Consider the following 19,791-nt stretch of genomic DNA (forward strand, 5'->3'; position numbering starts at 1 on the left):
AAGAGTAGTTGTTTCCGCCTTATCGTTTTTCTTAAAGTGTTTTTCAATCTCAGCAAGGAAATCTTTGTCATTAGTTATATCTTCCTATATAATACCCATAAAGACCTCAAGAATGTTGCACTTAATGATCATGAGACACATGCGATTGGAGCGATCACACTTCTCACCATCTTTCCTATGTACATATGTGATAGATTATATAGGAGAAACATATTGCTTCTTTCTTAATGCAATGTCAAGATCCATGCAGGTAAGGATAACATATATATATATATATATATATATATATATATATATATATATATATATATATATATATATATATATATATATATATATATATATATATATATTCTCTTTGCAGTACTTAAATTTGTTCCATTAAGGAATAAAACTGAATTTAGATTAGCAGATATTGAAGCAATTGTAGCTAAAATAAGAACAGAAAAATTAAACATTTAAATTTACACACAACAAAGAAAACTTAATTATTAATTTGTTCAATTCATCTCAAGATACCTAGTGCATCATCAATATTGAGTCTTTAGACACTAATATTAACTGCTAGTGGTACTCTTATTGTAATGATCAAACATTAATACTAAAATATGTCAAATAATAAATCTCTCTTTGGATTGATTTATCATTCACATGTGAAATCTTATAATTATCACATGTTTACCATCACAGATATGTATAAAAATTGATCAACCACCGATTGTCATTTGGATCAATTGATACTCGCAGGAAAATACACACACACAAAAGAAAAATATTTTACATTTCTCTTAAATAATTTTCATAAAAGAGATAACTTTGGTGACATTTTATTTTAATTCACTCACTCAAAACATTAAACTTTATATAAAATTCCTAACTATAGCCAAAAATTAAACAAAAGAAAATTGAACCAAAGTTAACTGAGTTTGTTATGCGAAGCACATAAAAATACAGTTTTGAATTTTACCGAAAATCAAAAGCCTATTTTTTTTTTGAGTGAATCCTTATTCAACCAACAATAACAGTTTTATTCATATGAGATTAAATTTCCGAGTCACGCAACGAGACCAAAAACTAGAATATAAAATATTAGTTCAAAATGACATCAAAATTAAACTATGCTTTTGTTGGAGTATTAACAAACTTCCATAAAAAGCATCGATACTCTTGCGCATAGATGATTTCAGGATATTATTTAAATACCTAGAATATGTACGACTATCGATATATAAATCAAGATAAACGATTGTTGATTAAATACAGATAAATGTTAGTTTAAATAATATAACTTGATTTGTTGATTTGTTATGTCTGTTAGATCTATTCATAATCTTATGATTTCTATCGATATATAAATCAGAAACTCTAAACAAAATCCTATGAGTCAGATAAACGATTGACTCATATCCCTTATACCCATACCTGAATATAATTATGAGAACGAAAGCGGAAACATACTTGAGTTTGCTATTTGAAATAGTTGAAAGTTATACCGTGTATGCGATCTTTCAATTGTAGAGTTCCTTATGCCTCATTGAATCTCCTCTGATGAGGATGAACGGAGAATTTTTCTTGATGATTTGATCCCTATAAATAACATTAGGGTTATTTTTTAGTATTCAATATTATAATTTGACCCCTCATCAAATTAGATATTAACTTATGGTATCTACATAATAATCTTACTTTTCATGATAATTATGCTTTTAACCACATACTTATTATTAATTAGACCATTATAGTTTTGGCTAATTATATAATAGATCTAACACGTAATATTATAATTGTAACCCAAAAAAATTTAACAATATATTGACAGATGTGAAACTATTAACACACTCCCTCACGTATAAGGCTGGACATCTAAAGCGTGAAAATATTGTTGGTGGCCCGATAGTAAAAATTTGATATTAGATGGTTCACTAGATCTTAAAAGAGACTCTTGGTATCGTATTAAGAAATATATTTTAGGTCTAACTCATCCCTACAAAATCGTCTTGTAGAGTAATGATTGTTTCCAATTTTATATATATATATATATATATATATATATATATAATATATATATATATATATATATATATATATATATATATATATATATATATATATATATATATATATTCTGATGTGACTCTTAACACAATATAACAAAAATGATGTATTTTAAAGTAAATGCTTTAATGCCGCACAAGAAAAAAAATCTAAAAAGCCCTTTAAAAGTTTTAAGTGTCAAGATAATAAATAAAAGGAAAGGGACATGATAATAAAGTGTGTGGCAAATTGTTTTCTCAAGTCTATAAAAGATTATTACAAAATAAATACTTTTGATAATATTGAACTAATACTCTTGTTATACGTAGCAATCTAGGGACCAATTTCATGCATGAATGTGCTAGTGTCGCACTTCATCATTTTATGTGGTTCTAATAATTGGTCTATCTATACACGCATCTCTTCTTTATACCTAGTCATGTACCTGCATACTCATTGATTTAATATATAGTTTCCTCAATTGAAAGGAAAATTCATCTCCTTCTCAATAAGAAAGAAATGGAAACTGTTGAAACACTTCACATGAACAAAGGAGCTGGCGAAACTAGCTATGCCATGAACTCCTTCATCCAGGTAATATTAATTGATGACACTTGTATATAAAAAATAGTGTTAGACTTGTTTAATTTGTGTAAATAAAATTTGTAGAGGAAGATAATAACATTGACAAAAGAAGCAACAGAGAAAGCTATTATGGAAATTCTATGCTCAAGAAGAGAACCAATAATGAAAATGGGAATTGCTGATTTAGGTTGTTCATCAGGACCTAATGCCTTAAGGGTGATGTCGGAAATAGTTGAAGCTATATATGCAGCCTCAAACATGTTGGATCGACCAGCACCAAAAGAACTAATGTTGTATATGAATGACCTTTTCACCAATGACTTCAACAATGTCTTTGCTTCTTTGCCATCTTTTCACAAAAGAATAAGCCGGAAAAATGGAGATGATAGTAGAAATAATGGGTACTTTGGTTCTAACTGTTTTGTTTCTGCTGTACCGGGAACTTTCTATGGTAGGCTTTTCCCAACCAAGTCGATTCACTTTGTACACTCTTCTTCCAGCATTCATTGGCTTTCCCGGGTATGTTTTCCAAATCTTACTAGTTTTAAAATACATCAATGCTATATAATTTCGCGAACAATGAAATTGTACATAAAGTCTCATGAACAATTCCGTGAACAATATTTATGAGCAATAAATGAACAATTATTTTTTATAATGAAATAAAGTTGGTTAATAAAATGTAAAAAATTGATCAATAAAGTGATGAAATTGGTTAATAAACGTCTAAATATTAAAAATAATTTTTAGTAATAAAACAAAGTTGATTAATAAACGTCAAATATACAAATAATTTTTAGTAGTAAAATAAAGTTGGTTAATGAAATGTGAAATATTGGTTAATAAAATTATAAAATTGATTAATCACATGGTACTTCTTATCCAAAAATAAATAAATAAACTTTTATATTTAAAAAAAAAATATTTTATTATTATAATATTTTACTGTTTATCGTATTGATGAACAGTAAAATACGGTTTAATGTATGTTTTGATGTAAAAATAACATTTTTTTTCAAAATATTAACTTTTTCTATATCTTTTGTTTTTATGAAAAGACAAAGAAGTTGATATACACTAAGGAAAATTCTCGTTTTCGGTAAAAGAAACTTAATGTAAGACTCATAACATTCTCGTTTACGACCAACATTATTAAGTTTGATACCGTGATATAAATGGTAGTTGATATAATATAGAATTTTAAAATGATATCATATAATTCATAGTTTGAAGATGCTTTGATAGAGGTGCTTTAAGAATTCTGTATTTGATAAAATATTGATGTGTTTTGTATCTGAATTATATTAGATTCAAATTCTAAGAATTCTACTTTTTTTTAAATTGTTCATTGACATTCACATCAATATATTTCTTAGTGTTAGCAGCCTTTTATGAGCAAAAATCAGATATTTTTTAAGCGTGACAAACTAATTTATCTTATCTACAGGTTCCTAGTGGTTTGGAGGACAAAAATGGGAAAGGGTTAAATAAGGGAAACATATCCATATCAAAGAAGAGTCCTAATTGTGTGTTAGAAGCTTATTCACAACAATTCAAAAATGATTTTTCATGTTTACTTGAATCACGTTCTCAAGAGATGGTATATGGTGGACGCATGGTCCTTTCTTTTTTGGGTAGGCAATCTATGGACCATACATCATCCAATTGTTATTATCAATGGGAACTCTTAGCAAATGCTCTTATGACCATGGTTTCAGAGGTACATAACTATAACATCATAGATCCTCTCCTCTTATTCTTGAAGAGAAAGAATTAAAGGAGATGATCCAAACCTTAACTATAAAAGAACATAAAGATTTATTTTTGATGTGTAGGGTCTTGTTGAAGAAGAAAAAGTGGATTCTTTCAACACTCCTTACTATGCGTCATGTTATGAAGAATTAAAAACTGAGATTGAAAAAGAAGGGTCATTCATGGTGTACTCTCATGAAGCTTATGAAGTTGATTGGGATGATGGGATGTATTTGCAAAGTGATAATGATATATTAGGAGCAATGTCAAAAGGGGAACGGTTTTCAAGAACCATGAGGGCCGGAGTTGAGTCAATACTAAAATATCATTTTGGGAATCATATAATGGATGAGTTGTTTCAAAGATATGCTATACTTGTGGAGGATCATTTGTCCAAAACTAGGGCCAAATTTTTCAATTTGATCATTTCTCTTGTCAAACGACACTGAAACAAAGATGCACCAAACAAAAACAACAATATATGTTTGTTTTCATAAATTTGGACTTGAATAATAAGACTTGATGCATGTGTTTGCTATTTGTGTGCCGACATCTATTCTCCAACAACAATATGATGGGACCAAGGCTCCTTTATTTGTTGTTTTCTAGTGGAGTACTACAAGTTGATACACATAAACCGAAAAGTTGATTAAGAATACCTTAAAATATCATAGGATGAGGAACTATCAATTAACATTATTCAAGATTCAACAAATTGCTCATGAAGGACAATCCTTGCCCAATCAAACAATTTGGGTTTTATTTTTTAATTAATAAGTGGATTTGCTTTAATTGGTTTCCAAAATATAACTTTTTTAGTTAAATCAAAGTTAGTGGTTAGTAAATATTTTAGTCATAGAGGTTGGGGTTCAAACTCCATTTCAAAAAAATAAGAATGTTGCAGTTAAGCCATTACAAAATCATTAACTATCTTTAACATTAACACAATACATTTATCAAACATACATCAACAACAATATTTATCAAAATTCCTAACAAAATAATCAACATATTTTAACAAAAAATATGTAAACCAAATCATAAGTTTATGAACAAAATAAAATCATTTATGAATAAACAACACAAACAACAATTTTTATCTACAAAATCATAAACTACCCTTAAAATTAACATAACACATTCATCAAACGTACCTCAACAACAAAATTTTATCAACAAAATCATCAAGATACTTCAACAAAAAATATATAAACCAAATCATAAGCTTAAGAAAAAACGATATCATTTATGAACAAATAGCACAAACAACAACTTTTAATTACAAATCATCAACTAACCTTAACATTAACACGACACATTTATCAAATATACCTCATCTTACAAATAATGGAGTTTTGAAAAGAAACGGTTAACATATATACCTTTATGTGAAACGATTTGTGAAAAACGAAAAAGAAATGTATGTTCAAGTTAAGTTGGAGTTTCGTGAGACCTTCCATTGATTCATACTAGTTTGAAAAGTTATATTGTAGTTTTGTGAAGTTAGGATGGATTTTTGAGAGATTCGGAAGAGGCGAGAGATGTTATGCTTTCTCACTTACAACGCGGTCTGTTCTGAAGTGAAGTAAGTTAGCTTAAATAGGTAGACTATTTTACAATGGTTGATAAAACCGACTATGGTAGTATGTCCTGATATTTCACCACGGTTGTTAAAAAATGATTATGGTGACAACTATTTAATTTATTTTTAAAATTAGAAATAAAGGGAACACACCCTTTTATTAACGAAAAAACATAAAAAAATATAGGTGTTGGTTTTTGAAGTGTTTCACTCTTGACATATCATAACGGTTGTAATTGTGACTATGGTTATAGATTATTTAAATTTTTAAATTTAAAAAAAAAAGGTACCTAATGAAAATATATTACCTCGGTTTGTTTTGCGGTCGTGGTAAGATATTGTTATAGAAGGTGTCTTTTGTAGTAGTGTAGATAAGATTACAAGTAGTTTACAAAAGTGACAAACAGGATTTGAGCTATATAATATTAATGAATGAATGAACTTGCATGTTGTTGAAATAGTTGAAGGTTTTGTTGTAGACAATGCAAGAAAACTGGGTTGGACCAATAAGGATTTGAGCACGAGAAGGGATCCAATACTAAGGAATATGAGAGTGAGGTGGTATGGTAGTGGAAGTTGGAGCGTTTTTTGTGTGAGTAGAGAAAAAGGAAAAAATGGAAGTAAAGAAGAAGAAGAAGAAGTTAATGCTTTGTTACTGGGAGAGCGAATAGACTCATTTAATTTCATTTTCCCCAATGACACAGCGATGTAATTTTCACATCATAAAGGAATTTTTGAAAATTTTAAAATTCACTCCAAATACAAAGACATTGTAACATGTGTAAACCTGATTTTCATTTTTTAAAATATTTTAAGTGCATTGCGACGGGAATTTAACTTCGCAACGTTCCTATTTTGCAACGTAGTTTTCATGTGGCAAAAACGCCTAGTTGAAAACCATTTATCTTGTAGTCACATCACTCTCGATTGATGCTTTTTTCAAACAACAACAAAAGACTGTAAAGTTCTATTTCAAACTTTTCCAGTTTTCAAAATGGTGTTTTTTCAGTAACTATAATAACAATGAGTTAATCAATCCAAGTACGTGGCAAAGAAAAATATCCATAAAAATAATCCACCGTTCAATAATGGGTCATACATTCTGTCGAACATTTTGAAAAATCCATTTTGTATCTGAAACTATACCTGTAGTTATTTGATTGAGTTACCTCTATTTTATTAATTCATTAGTGTTGGTTATCGCATGACTCTTAAGTGGTTCCCAAACTCTTGACATCGGGTTTAGCAGGGTACCAAGAAGTGTATGATCTAGTCGGCCATCATGAAAATATATATGGAGGGCTAAAGAAGAAAATGAGCCTGAACCTTAATCCAGGTTTGATGTTTTACCCCCCTTGAACACTTCATAAGATAAAATCTTGAAGGAGTGCGCGAGCACAAAGTTTAAAGAAGCTGGGATAAGAAACCCTTACCCAGTAAGGGAGTCCGCTCGGACAGACAAATCCAAGTATTATAGTTTCCATAAGTTACAAGCATGACACAAAGGATTACTTGTGTCCAACTAAAGGATACAATTAAAGGGCTAATTAAGAAGGGTTTATTGATTGAATGCACTTAGGATGGTAAGAGGGGCAGAGATGAAAGCAGTGGGGATGAAGAGAAGGATAAGGGGAAGTGTGAATACATCGCTTCTATCATAGGAAGTTCCCCAAAGGCGTAAGAGTATAATAAAGAGGAAAATCATTGAATTGATGGTCCTCGGCAAGAAGGACAAGAGAACTTCAACTAAAAGCCCATAAAGACCAATCCTTGGATTCTAGGATAGCGAGAAGATATGATGGATCCTAAAATAGATATTTCCTTTTGTCCTAATGGCCTCAATCTCCAACTTCTATGTCTCTAGAGTGCTCATTGATTGTGGTAGTCCTTATGAAATTGATCTTTTTCTTGCAGTTCAATCTCAACCATTAGATTTGTAATGAATGATGTGAGAGATTCATGTCTAGAATCCAAAACTTATGAATGATTGTCTATTTTGGTATGAATGATTCTCAATTGATTTTCCATTTGGTGATGGGTATGAGGGATTGCATCTTAAATGTGTTCATGAACATATTGTATAGCATCATCCAAGTGTTTAGAATAAGGATTTGTAGGTTTATAAGACATTGATTTAAAAATGAAATTGTTGATGATAGACTATCCTAAAGTTAAAATAAATATAAGTTGTAAATAAATAAAACATAAAACACATTTTTTATATTTCATAAACACTTTAAATAGTTATGGTTTTCTATAATTAATGGGCCAAGGCGACTTTTAAAATAATAAAGACAGTATAGAAAAAAATTAAATAAGATTAGAGACAAATTTTAATACACCCAACTAAAATTGATATCAATCCAAAAAGCAATCAAATTTTCAGAGAATTGCTCTTTCTACTCTTATAGGTTCTCCTCCACCACCATGAAAAGACTCAAATGTCCCTAGAGTCTAGAGATGAATGCGAACTTCATCCATACGTATTGGTTTTCAAGCTTCATCTTCTTTGAAATTAAACAAGCTCGTGGAAGACCGTAAGTCTTCTTAAGTGTACATCCACACTTTGAGCTATATGAACTTGTTTGATCTGCTCGCTTGACTTCGTGAAAAATAAAATTTAATGTTGCATCTCAGATTTTGGTCATCTTACCTCCTTGTTGTCTCGAGCACTCACGTTGTATATTTGCTTGATATTTGAAATATTTATATGTTTTTTTCATTTCAAAGATACGAGTATGTTTTTCGATGCCACTATGTTTAATGTCATGTCCGAAACAAGTTCCCTCTCCTCCGAAATAAGGAGACATATAATGAGATGATTGACTAGCTTGTCAGTCAAGGAATGATTATGTATACTATAAATCACATTAAATTTCCATGTCTCATTTGCCATAAATTATCCGTGCAATTTAAACGAACACTCACATTTTCTCAATTCAATGTCATCTTATTTCAACTTCCTAATCCAGGGTTGGTACGTGTCACTTCTTTTGCATATCATTGTTACAAATGTTTGTCTTTTATCAGAACCATTGTCGGACCTTCTGATTACAACGTCAAACCCCAATTTCCCGGCTTCCTTATGTTCGCGAGATTTTGAGTCTATCGGAGTAATTAACTACAAATGTACAGTCTATCCCATAGTTTTTAAAGATATCGATCCCACAGAGACCATAGTCAAATTTATGGTTTCTAATTGTTACAGTTTTTATCTAAGGAGAATGAATTAAGAATGGGATAAGAAAATAATAAACTTTAATAAATTTGAGCAAGTAATACTAGAACGTGGTTTGCATCAATTAACAACACTCTTGATAGCTTCTAATAAGATTACTGTACGGGGAAATATTTTCTACCTTGAAAAGTATTCAATTAAATAGGGACTGTCACTTCCGCGTAGTCAGAACCGGATTTTACTCTTCAATTTATTCCGTTCATTGTCACATATGACCGGCGCTAATTGCGTCCAAGTAGTAAATCCTATTTTAAGGAATTAGATTCTTTACTTAGTCGAAAAGTGATTTTGATTGGTAAGTTTAAATAAAAAGGGTCCCTAGATTCCGCTCAGGTGATCGGGTCCTAACCCTATAGGCGCGCGCATTCGCAAATAGTTTTAAAACCTTCTTCTAGAAATATTAAACCTCTTAAGTAATTAATAAAGTATTTTCGCAGTATTTACTAACCAAAAATAACCAATTTAAATCTTTAGTGTCAGACGGATTTCGATCTTACCTGACGTTATCACTATCCTACGTTCGTAGTAGAGGATTTGATTAAGTTATGAAAAATTCCATTAAAATCAAAACAACCAAAAATTGTAATCCTAAAGAAATAATGGACAGAGTACCGTCAAATGACGGTCCTCACATTCTAGTACGAATAAATTATCTAGACATGATTACGGTAAGTAAAAAGGCATTTGGTTTAGATTTAGAATTAAACATAACGACGGTTTTAAATAAAGCGGTTTAAAGGCAAAGACGAGGAAATAAAATGTGATAAATAAAGTGCGGGAGAGTAAAGCAAAGATATTAAATAGATAAAGAAATTAAAGCGTAAATAAAGCTAAACAAAATAAGAACATGTTTCAATCAAAAACATGAACCTGATAAAATGCGGGTAGACAAAAATAAACTTCGATGGAATGTAAATGCGAGAAGATAAATAACTTCAAAATAAAAGTTCTCCAAGCTTGATACACTAACAAAATGCGATAACCCTTTGATGTAAGGAATTAAAGCTCTAATGATATTGAATTTATGACTTATGTTGGTACTAAGCTTTGATTCCCAAAACAACAAACTTTATGACCTATTTATACTAGTACTAGACCTAGGGAGGCATGTAACTCCTTCAGCATTCGTGTGAGGAAAAAATGGTGGTCATGGGGGTGGATCTCCAACTGCCTTTGACTGGAACGCCATTATAAAAGATGGCGACCACCATGTAGGGATGGCGAATGCCATGATCCTAAATTGGCCAGACCCAGTCTTTGTGACCGTTGGGACGTGAGACACGTCATCTTCCCCGCAGCTACCTGTATTGTGAACTCCATGTTGAACGCCATATGTATATTTTACTCATTTTTATTCGTTTTTCTTTGTTTCTTGAAGTAAGGCCTTTTCTAGGCCATGTGCCTGAAAACAAGGAAAAGTATCAGCATAACGATAGAAATGATAATAAAAGGTTGGTAAAACATGTGCAATCTGAGTCAAATATGTAATGTGTTTTGGTGCTATCAAAATCTTTCACACTTAAACATTTGCTTGTCCTCAAGCAAAACTTGTGCTAAGAAGAAAAACAGTAACTCTCGGATAATTATTTTAGGCTATAGACTTTGCTTTTGTTATGATCGTGTCGATAGGTACTACCTCGCAAACTAAGGATATCGTAACTACACATTCCACATTTGCGGTTATAAGTCTCCTTCCTATACAACCCAATTTGCATTATGTTATTATGCCTAGGCCTTACTTAATCATCCCATTTTTCGTCCTTTTTCATTCAGGCATAATCACATTAAGCTTGTTATTTGTACACATACAATGAGGAGATCTGTTAGTAATTATGATTTATTTTTTCTGAATGGGCTCTGGTATCAAAGTGGTTCACCCCTTTTCCAAATTGAAGTTGCGGGGGATCAGATCGTAATTCTCCCTACCAAGTCCAGAACCAAATACCTCTGAACCAACCAACAATAGGAACTTATTATTTTTCACTACCGGTTGGTATTTATACTTTAGCATTTATTCATTTTTGCTCAAAATCACTCACTTATTTGCATCAACCTTCCTACTTAGTGTGTGCTTAAGATGGTGTTGACTGCTAAAGTAAACTACTTAAGGACTTATTTAGGGGTGTGAGTTCAAGGCCATGACATAACAAGTATCCGGATCGATCTCTATGATTAGGAGATTTACGGTGTTAAGACGATACCGATCTTAAGAGTTTTCCCAAGTCTCTATAACATATCCTTAGCTTGTTTAATAGCCTAAAACTCCAAAAATAAATATCGTTTTCTTCTTCAAAAAATTTGTTCTTGGTATGGCTCAAGAAATGAAAGAATTAATAAATAGCATAAAACCATGCATAAAGACTCGACAACACATGCAATGATAAAATCCTAACTTAATGCATAAAATAATAAATCTAACTAGAAATCGATAAAAATAGAGATAAAAATGGTAAAGATCCCCTCTCACACTTAAACTGGACATTATCCTCAATGTTTCGATGTAAGGTGAAGAAGGAGAGAAAGAACTTGTGTCCCAGCTCAAAAACGGCCTCGGCCTCGACGTCGACCATCATGTTTGCCTCGCCCATACTGAGGGTGCGGAACTCCAACATGATGCATATACTCACGTAGTCCATCCACCCTTTCCCGTAATCCTATTATCTCTTCGATTAGGTCCCCCATGTTCAGTTTGGTCCGTTAAATGTAATCAATTTACTAGGTCTGAATCTTATAGATATGGGTCGCCATCTCGGTTTGCTGCCCCTGTATGTCTCTTTACTGTTGATATATTCGGATAGGAAAAGAAAAAAAATGATAAACAAAATTTGTGGGTTGCCTCCCACGCAACACTTTGTTTAACGTCGGTAGCTCGACAGCTCAGGAGTGTAAGTACTCAGGGTGGTTCTTTCGAGGATGAATCCTTGGTCAAACTTTTAATTATCCTCGATTTCCATGGCCACTTATCAAGACATCTCCCATATCCATCACCTTTTCTTTTCTTCTTTCTGCGAGGTAGTTTATACTTCTGAACTTGTGATGGTGGTTCTGCCTCTATCCTGAGAACTAGCTTTTCAGGTTTGGATTCAATTTTTTCATCCACCACCTCAAAGTATAACTTGCCCCTCTTAATACTAATGAGTTCCCTAGTTTCATGGTCTTCTAATTTTCTCTTCTTATTCAGGATCTCAAACAAAGGTGCATTGGTGTGGATATTTTCCAATAGATCCTCATACCTTTCGGATTTGGAGTCTACCTTAACTCCTACAGACCTTTGCAAGAAAGGAATAAGTGATTTATAGGAAGGAGGAACAACACAAAGTTCTTCCTTCTCTACCTCCTCGACAACCTCCCTTTCGGGTGGTGTCGGTGGATGTTTCTCAATCTCTACTCTTTTCTCACCTGAACCCTCCTCATTACCCTCCTCATTATCACTGACTGGGTGCTAACACTATAGGCGCGCGCGTTCACAAATAGTTTTAAAACCTTCTTCTAGAAATATTAAACCTCCTAAGTAATTAATAAAGTGCTTTCGCGGTATTTACTAACCAAAAATAACCAATTTAAATCTTTAGTGTCAAACGGCTTTCGATATTACCTGACGCTATCAATATCCTACGTTCGTAGTAGCGTATTTGATTAAGTTAGGAAAAATTGCGTTAAAACCAAAATAACCCAAAATTGTAATCCTAAATAAATAATAGACAGAGTACCGTCAAATGACGGTCCTCACATTCTAGTAGGAATAAGTTAGCTAGACATGATTACGGTAAGTAAAAAGGCATTTGGTTTAGATTTAGAATTAAACATAACGACGGTTTTAAATAAAGCGGTTTAAAGGCAAATGCGAGGAAATAAAATGCGGGAGAATAAAGCAAAGATATTAAATCGATAAAGCAATTAAAGCGTAAATAAAGCTGAACAAAATAAGAACCTGCTCCAATCGGAGACTTGAATCTGATAAAATGCGGGTAGACGAAAATAAACTTCGATGGAATGTAAATGTGGGAAGATAAATAACTTTAAAATTAAAGTGCTCCAAGCTTGATACACGAACAAAATGTGATAACCCTTTGATGTAAGGAGTTAAAGCTCTAATGATACTGAATTTATGACTTATGTTGGTACTAATTTTGGATGCCTAAAACAATGAACTTCATGGCCTATTTATACTAGTACTAGACCTAGGGAGGCATGTAACTCCTTTAACATTCGTGTGAGGAAAAACTGGTGGTCATGGGGGTGAATCTCCAACTACCATTGACTAGAGCGCCATTATAAAAGATGGCGACCGCCATGTAGGAATGGCGAATGCCATGTTCCCAAAATGGCCAGACCCATTCTTTGTGACCGTTGGGACGTGGGACACATCATCTTCCCCGCGAATACCTCTATGGCGAACACTATGTGTACATTTTAGTCATTTTTCTTCGTTTTCCTCCGTTTCTTCGAGTAAGGCCTTTTCTAGGCCATGTACCTGAAAACAAGGAAAAGTACCAGCATAACAATAGAAATTATAATAAAAGGATGGTAAAACATGTGCAATCTAAGTCAAATATGTAGTGTATTTGTGTGTTATCACCCTACGAACCCATTGAAGCATATGTTCACGAACAATAAACACTTCTTTATTTATAAATTGTGCAAAGACATCTACGTTGACAACAACTGGTCGAGCACATGGTTTAGCATTATCATTCACTTCATCCAGTTGAACATCATCATTCACTTCACCCGGTTTAAAATCATGCTTCAGTTCGACCGGTTTAACATCCACACACTTGTCATACCCCGATTTTGGTCCTGAAATTTTCTTCCCACCAATCACTCGTTTGCATTCTTTCTTCACTCACCTTCATATCTTTCATTCATGATCATATTTATTATTTCATATTTGGTTTTATTTATCATATTTATTTACATTTTTCACGTTCCAAATTTACATTCATATTTGCTTCATTCACATTTAAAAAAGAAGAAGAAGGAAATCCATTAATATTGAAGGAATTCTTCATAATCATTCATATTTCAATTACGTCATTCATTCATTTACATGCATCACCTTAAAACATCACCGCACGAATACATGGAGTTTCTAAGATACAAAGAGAGGTCTTAGATTTTTTTTGTGTGTGAACTTGTTCTATCCGCCTTCCAATTATTGAATCTCGAAGAGAATGTCCCTAAATTTGAAGGTCTTCAGCAAAAGGATCCAAGTTTTTATGAGTTTTTGAAAGAGCATGACGAAAGCAGCTAATGAAAAGTTTGGAAATGGAAAAGTGCTTATAATTCATTACGTTATGGTGCTAGCCTGCTAAAATCCTCAAAGCTATCTCCTTTGTGTTAACCAACTTGAATGATATGTATTTCATTTATAGCATAGCCCGTGTACCTATATCATACAAGGAGTGAAGTTGAATATCCGGTCATTCAATTTATTGAGTTGCAGATTTTATAGTTAAGGGCTTGATTTCATGCAATTTCTCATGACGGCTGCAGGAGGTGATCCCCATACACAATATTGATACAAAGCTACCTTTTCTTTTAATGCCACAACTAGGAACTCCTAAAGATAACAACTTTGGAAAATAATATTGCAAATTTGATTCATACAAGCAACAAAACATTTTTACGTTTCGGACCAATGACGGAACATTTTCTCTGCAGTTTCTTTGACAGAATTCCAATTTTAAGAATGATGGAACTATATACAATAGTCATAACTGTTTTTGCACTGCTGATTGGCTGCGTGCAGCCATATATGATCACTTGAGCATGACCTGCATACTAGATTTGAGTACTGTGTTAAGTTCAGAGGCTACTGTGGATGATTGTTTGGTCACCTCTCACTTGCAAATCCCGTTATACCAGCTTCCGAATCAAGGCTCCCTCTTAAGCAATATAGCTGATGCATTTTTGTTAGAATTAACTGCTGTTGCTGTGACCGTGTCCACGTCTGCAAAAGGTCCAAAAATGTGCATAAAAAAGGCTGGAATAAAAAGATTGCGAAGACTACAAAAGAAAGAGACACATTACCATCAAGAAGAACGAAAGCTCTCGAAAGGCACAAAGTTTGTGAGGTTCACTCCAAAACTGTTGCAGTCATGGTGATTGGAATTGAGCAGAGGTTTCGTCAACAATGTAGCAGGTTTACACCGACAGGTCCGGGGACTCCTTGGAGCAGGAGGGATAAAATATTACTGAATCAAATGCAAGCATAATTCAGTGTCTTTTAAGCTAGCAACACCATAGCTCTTTAGATGGCTCAGTTTCTATCCTTTGGGATATTGCAAATTACCCTGTTCCGAGTAATGTACACCTAGCCGGGATCCCACCAGGTATCAAATGGAAGCATTAAAACCTGCATCTGCAAAAAGATCCAAAGAATGCGCATAAGAGTTTTGAAAGTGCAAGACATAATAACAATAGCAACAGCAACAACAGTTGCTTTTGTTCATTAAGATAAAACTCCTGCCAGTTACAGCACCAGTTGGGCGGATCTACATCCTGAGTTCCGCTATAAAACCGAGTTTCAGAGTCATGAGCCTGAGTTTGACTTGGAAATAGAAGAGAAAATTAACAAAATAAAATGGTGGCAAACAGCATACCAACTTCTGCAATAACACCATTTGTTCACCTGCAACAAACAATAATTCACAAAACAGCAAAACTTGAATCGGCGGCGAGTCGCAATCGGAATCGCTGCTCATCGTAAAAATGGGTAAGGCAAAGTTTCACCAGTACCGGGTCGTCGGAAGGGGTCTTCCAACGGAAACCGATGAGCACCCGAAGATTTGCCGCATGAAGCTTTGGGCAACCAATGAAGTTCGTGCCAAATCCAAATTCTGGTATTTCTTGAGGAAGTTGAAGCAATTAAGGAAGTTTCAAAAGATTACAAGATAGAAATTTTTCAGAATTCAAAGAGAACACACTCACACTTGGAACTCAGCATGTTTTAGATCCATTGACCACCGAAGCTCCTCACGTTTTCACCATTGCAACCTTTTCACTGCAGTAACAAAAGATTAACAGCAAAAAGTTAAATTCCAAAAATTCCCAAATCAGGGAAGAGACAAAAATCTAAGAGAAAGTTTGAGTTCAAGGTACCGTTTCCGGAAGTGTAGCGTGAAACAAGATAAAAGCACTTCTGAGCATCAAAAAGACTTCTGGAAATTTTCTCTTTGAGCTCTAGAGGCCAAATCCGAAAACCCTAATTTGGAGCATAAAAGGAGAGAAAGAGAAATCAGTGGGGGGACGAAAAAATTAACGGCGATTTCGAAAACGAAGTGGAGGCGGATTGAAAAACGGAGCAAACAGAAAAACCCTAAATCTAAAAAATCAAAAAAACCAACCTATTGGGAAGAGGCGAAAGAGGGAGGTTCGAGATTCGTCATTGTTGCCACCGCCGAAGGTGAGCTTCTTCGTTTCAACCATTGGATTCTTACACAATTTGAGTGAGGTTGAGGGTATTTGGGGTTGGGGACGCGCTCGTGAGAGAGGTGAGAGGTTGAAGACGTAAGGGTTTTAGGTGAGAGATTGAGGGAGCATTGTGAGATTGAGAGAGAGAGCGGCGGATAAGAGATAGAGAGAGCATTTGAGGTTGTGTTTTTGTTAGAACGAGTCTGTACTTTTTCTTAATGTTTTTTTTTAATTTATTCCATACAGAATAAGTCATTTTTAAAACTATTAAATTTATGATTAGGTTTCCTAGGTTCAGTCAATAAATATTTTCCATTTCCCATTTTATTCTCTTTTCGAAGAAACCAACGGCCAGGGGTTGGGATCAATTAGGGAACTCTACAGTTTTTTATTATTTAGTTTTTTCATTTTAATTCTTTTTTAGTTTATCTTAGTTTATACATTTAAGTTAGCATTAAAATATCAGTTAGTTAGTAAGTGGTCTGGTGGAGAAGAGTGGCTTCTAGATCTTTAGTGTAGTGGGTTCAATACTCCTAGATGTAGTTTTCTTTCTTTTAATATTTTCTTTTATATTTATGCTTTATTATTCATATTTCTTTTTTTTATTATTGTTTAATAATATAGATTTGTTTTTTCTTTTAATTGCATCATGCATTCGAAACCATTTTTTTTAACTTATGAAAATCATATTTTCTCGATTTAATATCGAGCCCCTTTTTCACACCCTTGTAAGTCGATTGCTTTTTAAGCATCGCCATCAACCTCACATAGCTTACTCTTGGGCTTTCTTACAATGAGCCGGTTCTCTTGCACTTACACTCATACTTTTGCATTATTTGTTGTTTGGGCCCGATTTAATTATTTCATGATTTTTTGAATCCCCATTCGACAAAATGTACCCCACTCCCCCGATGTGTATATAATTTTGTATTGTTTTATTTCTCTATTTGTTTTAGATACTAACACAAGAATAAAATCAACAATTTCAAAAAATACAAAAATATGACTCGATCCAATGTCGAGTATTTTCTCAATAAACAAATTAATTCACTTCTCCCTCCTATTCTATTCCATTTCTCTCAAACTCTCATCAAACGCTTGATTCAACGTCAAGCCTTTTTTTTTCTGATAAAAATTCAAAAAAAATATTAATTCATATTCAAGACCTTTTCAATAAAGATGGAAATGGAACGTGGTGTATACCACGCACTCCTGAGACTAGGATTCGAGATGTATATCTCGCCAATCCTAGCTCTCGCCATCATCCAAATTTATCCACTTTGCTCTATCAAACATTCATTCAAATCTTTCTCAAACGTCCATCAATACTTGATCTAGGTCAAGTCATTTTACAACAAAAACTCAAAATACCTAATTCTTATTTAACACCTTCTCAATAAGGGTGGAAATGAAACATGGTGTATACCATGCACTCCTGAGGTTAAGATTCGAGACGTATGCCTCGCCAATCTTAACTCTCGCCACCGTCTAAAATTGTCAATACGGTTTCTTCAAACCCTTTCTCAATCAAATTCTAAAATACTTAATTCCTATCTTAACCTTTTTTAATAAAGATGGAAATGGAACATGGTGTATACCATGCACTCATGAGGCTAGGATTCGAGATGTATATCTCGCTCATCCAAGTTCTCGCCATCACTCAAAATACCTCCAACCAATCAAACTTTTTTCTCGCCGCCGTGCGATTAATCAAAAACCTTTTTTCATAAATGGAAGATATATTGTCTTAAGTGATACAAAACAATGTTTCGGCCACGATTGTTGAGTAGAGATAAATGACGCTTTTCCGAATGTAGATTTATAAATCCGTTCGATGTGTGGTATGCGTCCACTCCTCATCTGTTTTGGGTAAAACAATGTTTTCGTCGATTAATACAATATAGCTTTCGCTAAAAATCGACCAACAAACAAACATTTTTCTACCCAGAACTACGTAAGCCTTGATTTCTCTTTTGAGATACGTAGGAGCAGGATTTATAAATCTTGTCAGGCCCAATAATAAAAAACTTAGGTTTAGTCCTTCGTTAAAAAAAAATCCAAAAATATTCTCCTTTCTTCTATTCTTTCTTTCCCACCTAATAAACCGAAAAGCCTAATATTTCAACTAACATTAACGCACACAACTGACCTAATGGTTCCCGTTGAGTACAACGGACGTGAGGGGTGCTAATACCTTCCCCTCGCGTAATCGACTCCCGAACCCTGATTTGGTTGCGACGACCAATAATCATTGTCATTTTGTCTTGGGTTTTATCGATATTTCCCCTTTCCTTTTTAGGAATAAATAAAGTTCGGTGGCGACTCTGTTCAGTCCATCATTGCGAGCGTGCGATCGCGCTTCGCTTTGAAGTCGTATCCCCATTTTTTGAGGTGCGACAGATGGCGACTCTGCTGGGGAATTCCAAATCCCTAAGCGAGTCAAGCCTAGTTAGGACGTTTGTGTGCCTTTGTTTGTTTAATTTTATGGCTTTTCCCTTATTTATTGCTTTTAATATCTTTATTGTTATATTGATATATGTTGTATATTGGTTCTATTGCGATTGTTGGTACTTGGGTATTTGATTGCAAACCATGTGGGAAAGACTCTACACCCGAGTCTAGAGTGAAAAAAACATAAGATAGGACGATGGTTGAGTAGTACGGACTCCCGAGGTGTATACTTCGTAAGAGTCGGTACGAGAACCTCACTTAGAGTAGATCCTTTTGCAAATATTGTCGCCCGAGGTGTATACCTCGTAAGCGGCGATGTTTCAAAGGGGTCCATGACTCTAAGGACCTTTTAGAACATTAAACCTTTGGCCAACTAGAAATGATGGTTGCGTAGTATGGATTCCCGAGGTGTATACTTCGTAAGAATCGATACGAGAACCTCGCTCAGAATAGATTCCCTAGATGGAGTTGATGACCGGAAAGTATTTTCCGTAAGCGTCAAACAGTCTTTCGAATCCATGACTCTGAGTACCCTGTCTAGAACCCAGTCGATGGTTGCGTAGTACGGACTCGCGAGGTGTATACTTCGTAAGAGTCGGTACGAGAATCTCACCCAGAATAGATTCCCTTGATGGAGTTGACGACCGGGAAGTATTTCCCGTAAGCGTCAAACATTCTTGTGAATCAATGACTCTGGGGATCCTTTGTAACAAAAGCCCTAGATCATACCCGG

At 33.9% G+C, this 19,791-nt stretch overlaps 1 protein-coding gene across 1 annotated transcript; it reads left to right on the forward strand.

The window, feature by feature from the left end:
• The first annotated feature begins 2,384 nt into the window (after nucleotides 1-2,384).
• LOC127097525 (probable jasmonic acid carboxyl methyltransferase 2) lies at nucleotides 2,385-4,905 on the forward strand. The gene is made up of 4 exons (XM_051036024.1): nucleotides 2,385-2,628; nucleotides 2,704-3,138; nucleotides 4,067-4,339; nucleotides 4,455-4,905. Exons 1-4 carry the CDS (start codon nucleotides 2,554-2,556, stop codon nucleotides 4,818-4,820), a joined length of 1,149 nt encoding a protein of 382 aa, XP_050891981.1. The 5' UTR covers nucleotides 2,385-2,553; the 3' UTR covers nucleotides 4,821-4,905.
• The last annotated feature ends 14,886 nt before the right edge of the window (nucleotides 4,906-19,791 follow it).

Source organism: Lathyrus oleraceus, chromosome 6 (genome assembly GCF_024323335.1).
Source record: "Lathyrus oleraceus cultivar Zhongwan6 chromosome 6, CAAS_Psat_ZW6_1.0, whole genome shotgun sequence".
Taxonomy (NCBI): Eukaryota; Viridiplantae; Streptophyta; class Magnoliopsida; order Fabales; family Fabaceae; genus Lathyrus; species Lathyrus oleraceus.

Coding starts and splice junctions, on each gene's coding strand:
- LOC127097525 (XM_051036024.1), top strand. CDS start 2,554: ATGGAAACTGTTGAAACACTTCACATGAACAAAGGAGCTGGCGAAACT. Junction 2,629..2,703: donor CCATGAACTCCTTCATCCAG/GTAATATTAATT, acceptor TAAAATTTGTAG/AGGAAGATAATAACATTGAC. Junction 4,340..4,454: donor TTATGACCATGGTTTCAGAG/GTACATAACTAT, acceptor TTTGATGTGTAG/GGTCTTGTTGAAGAAGAAAA.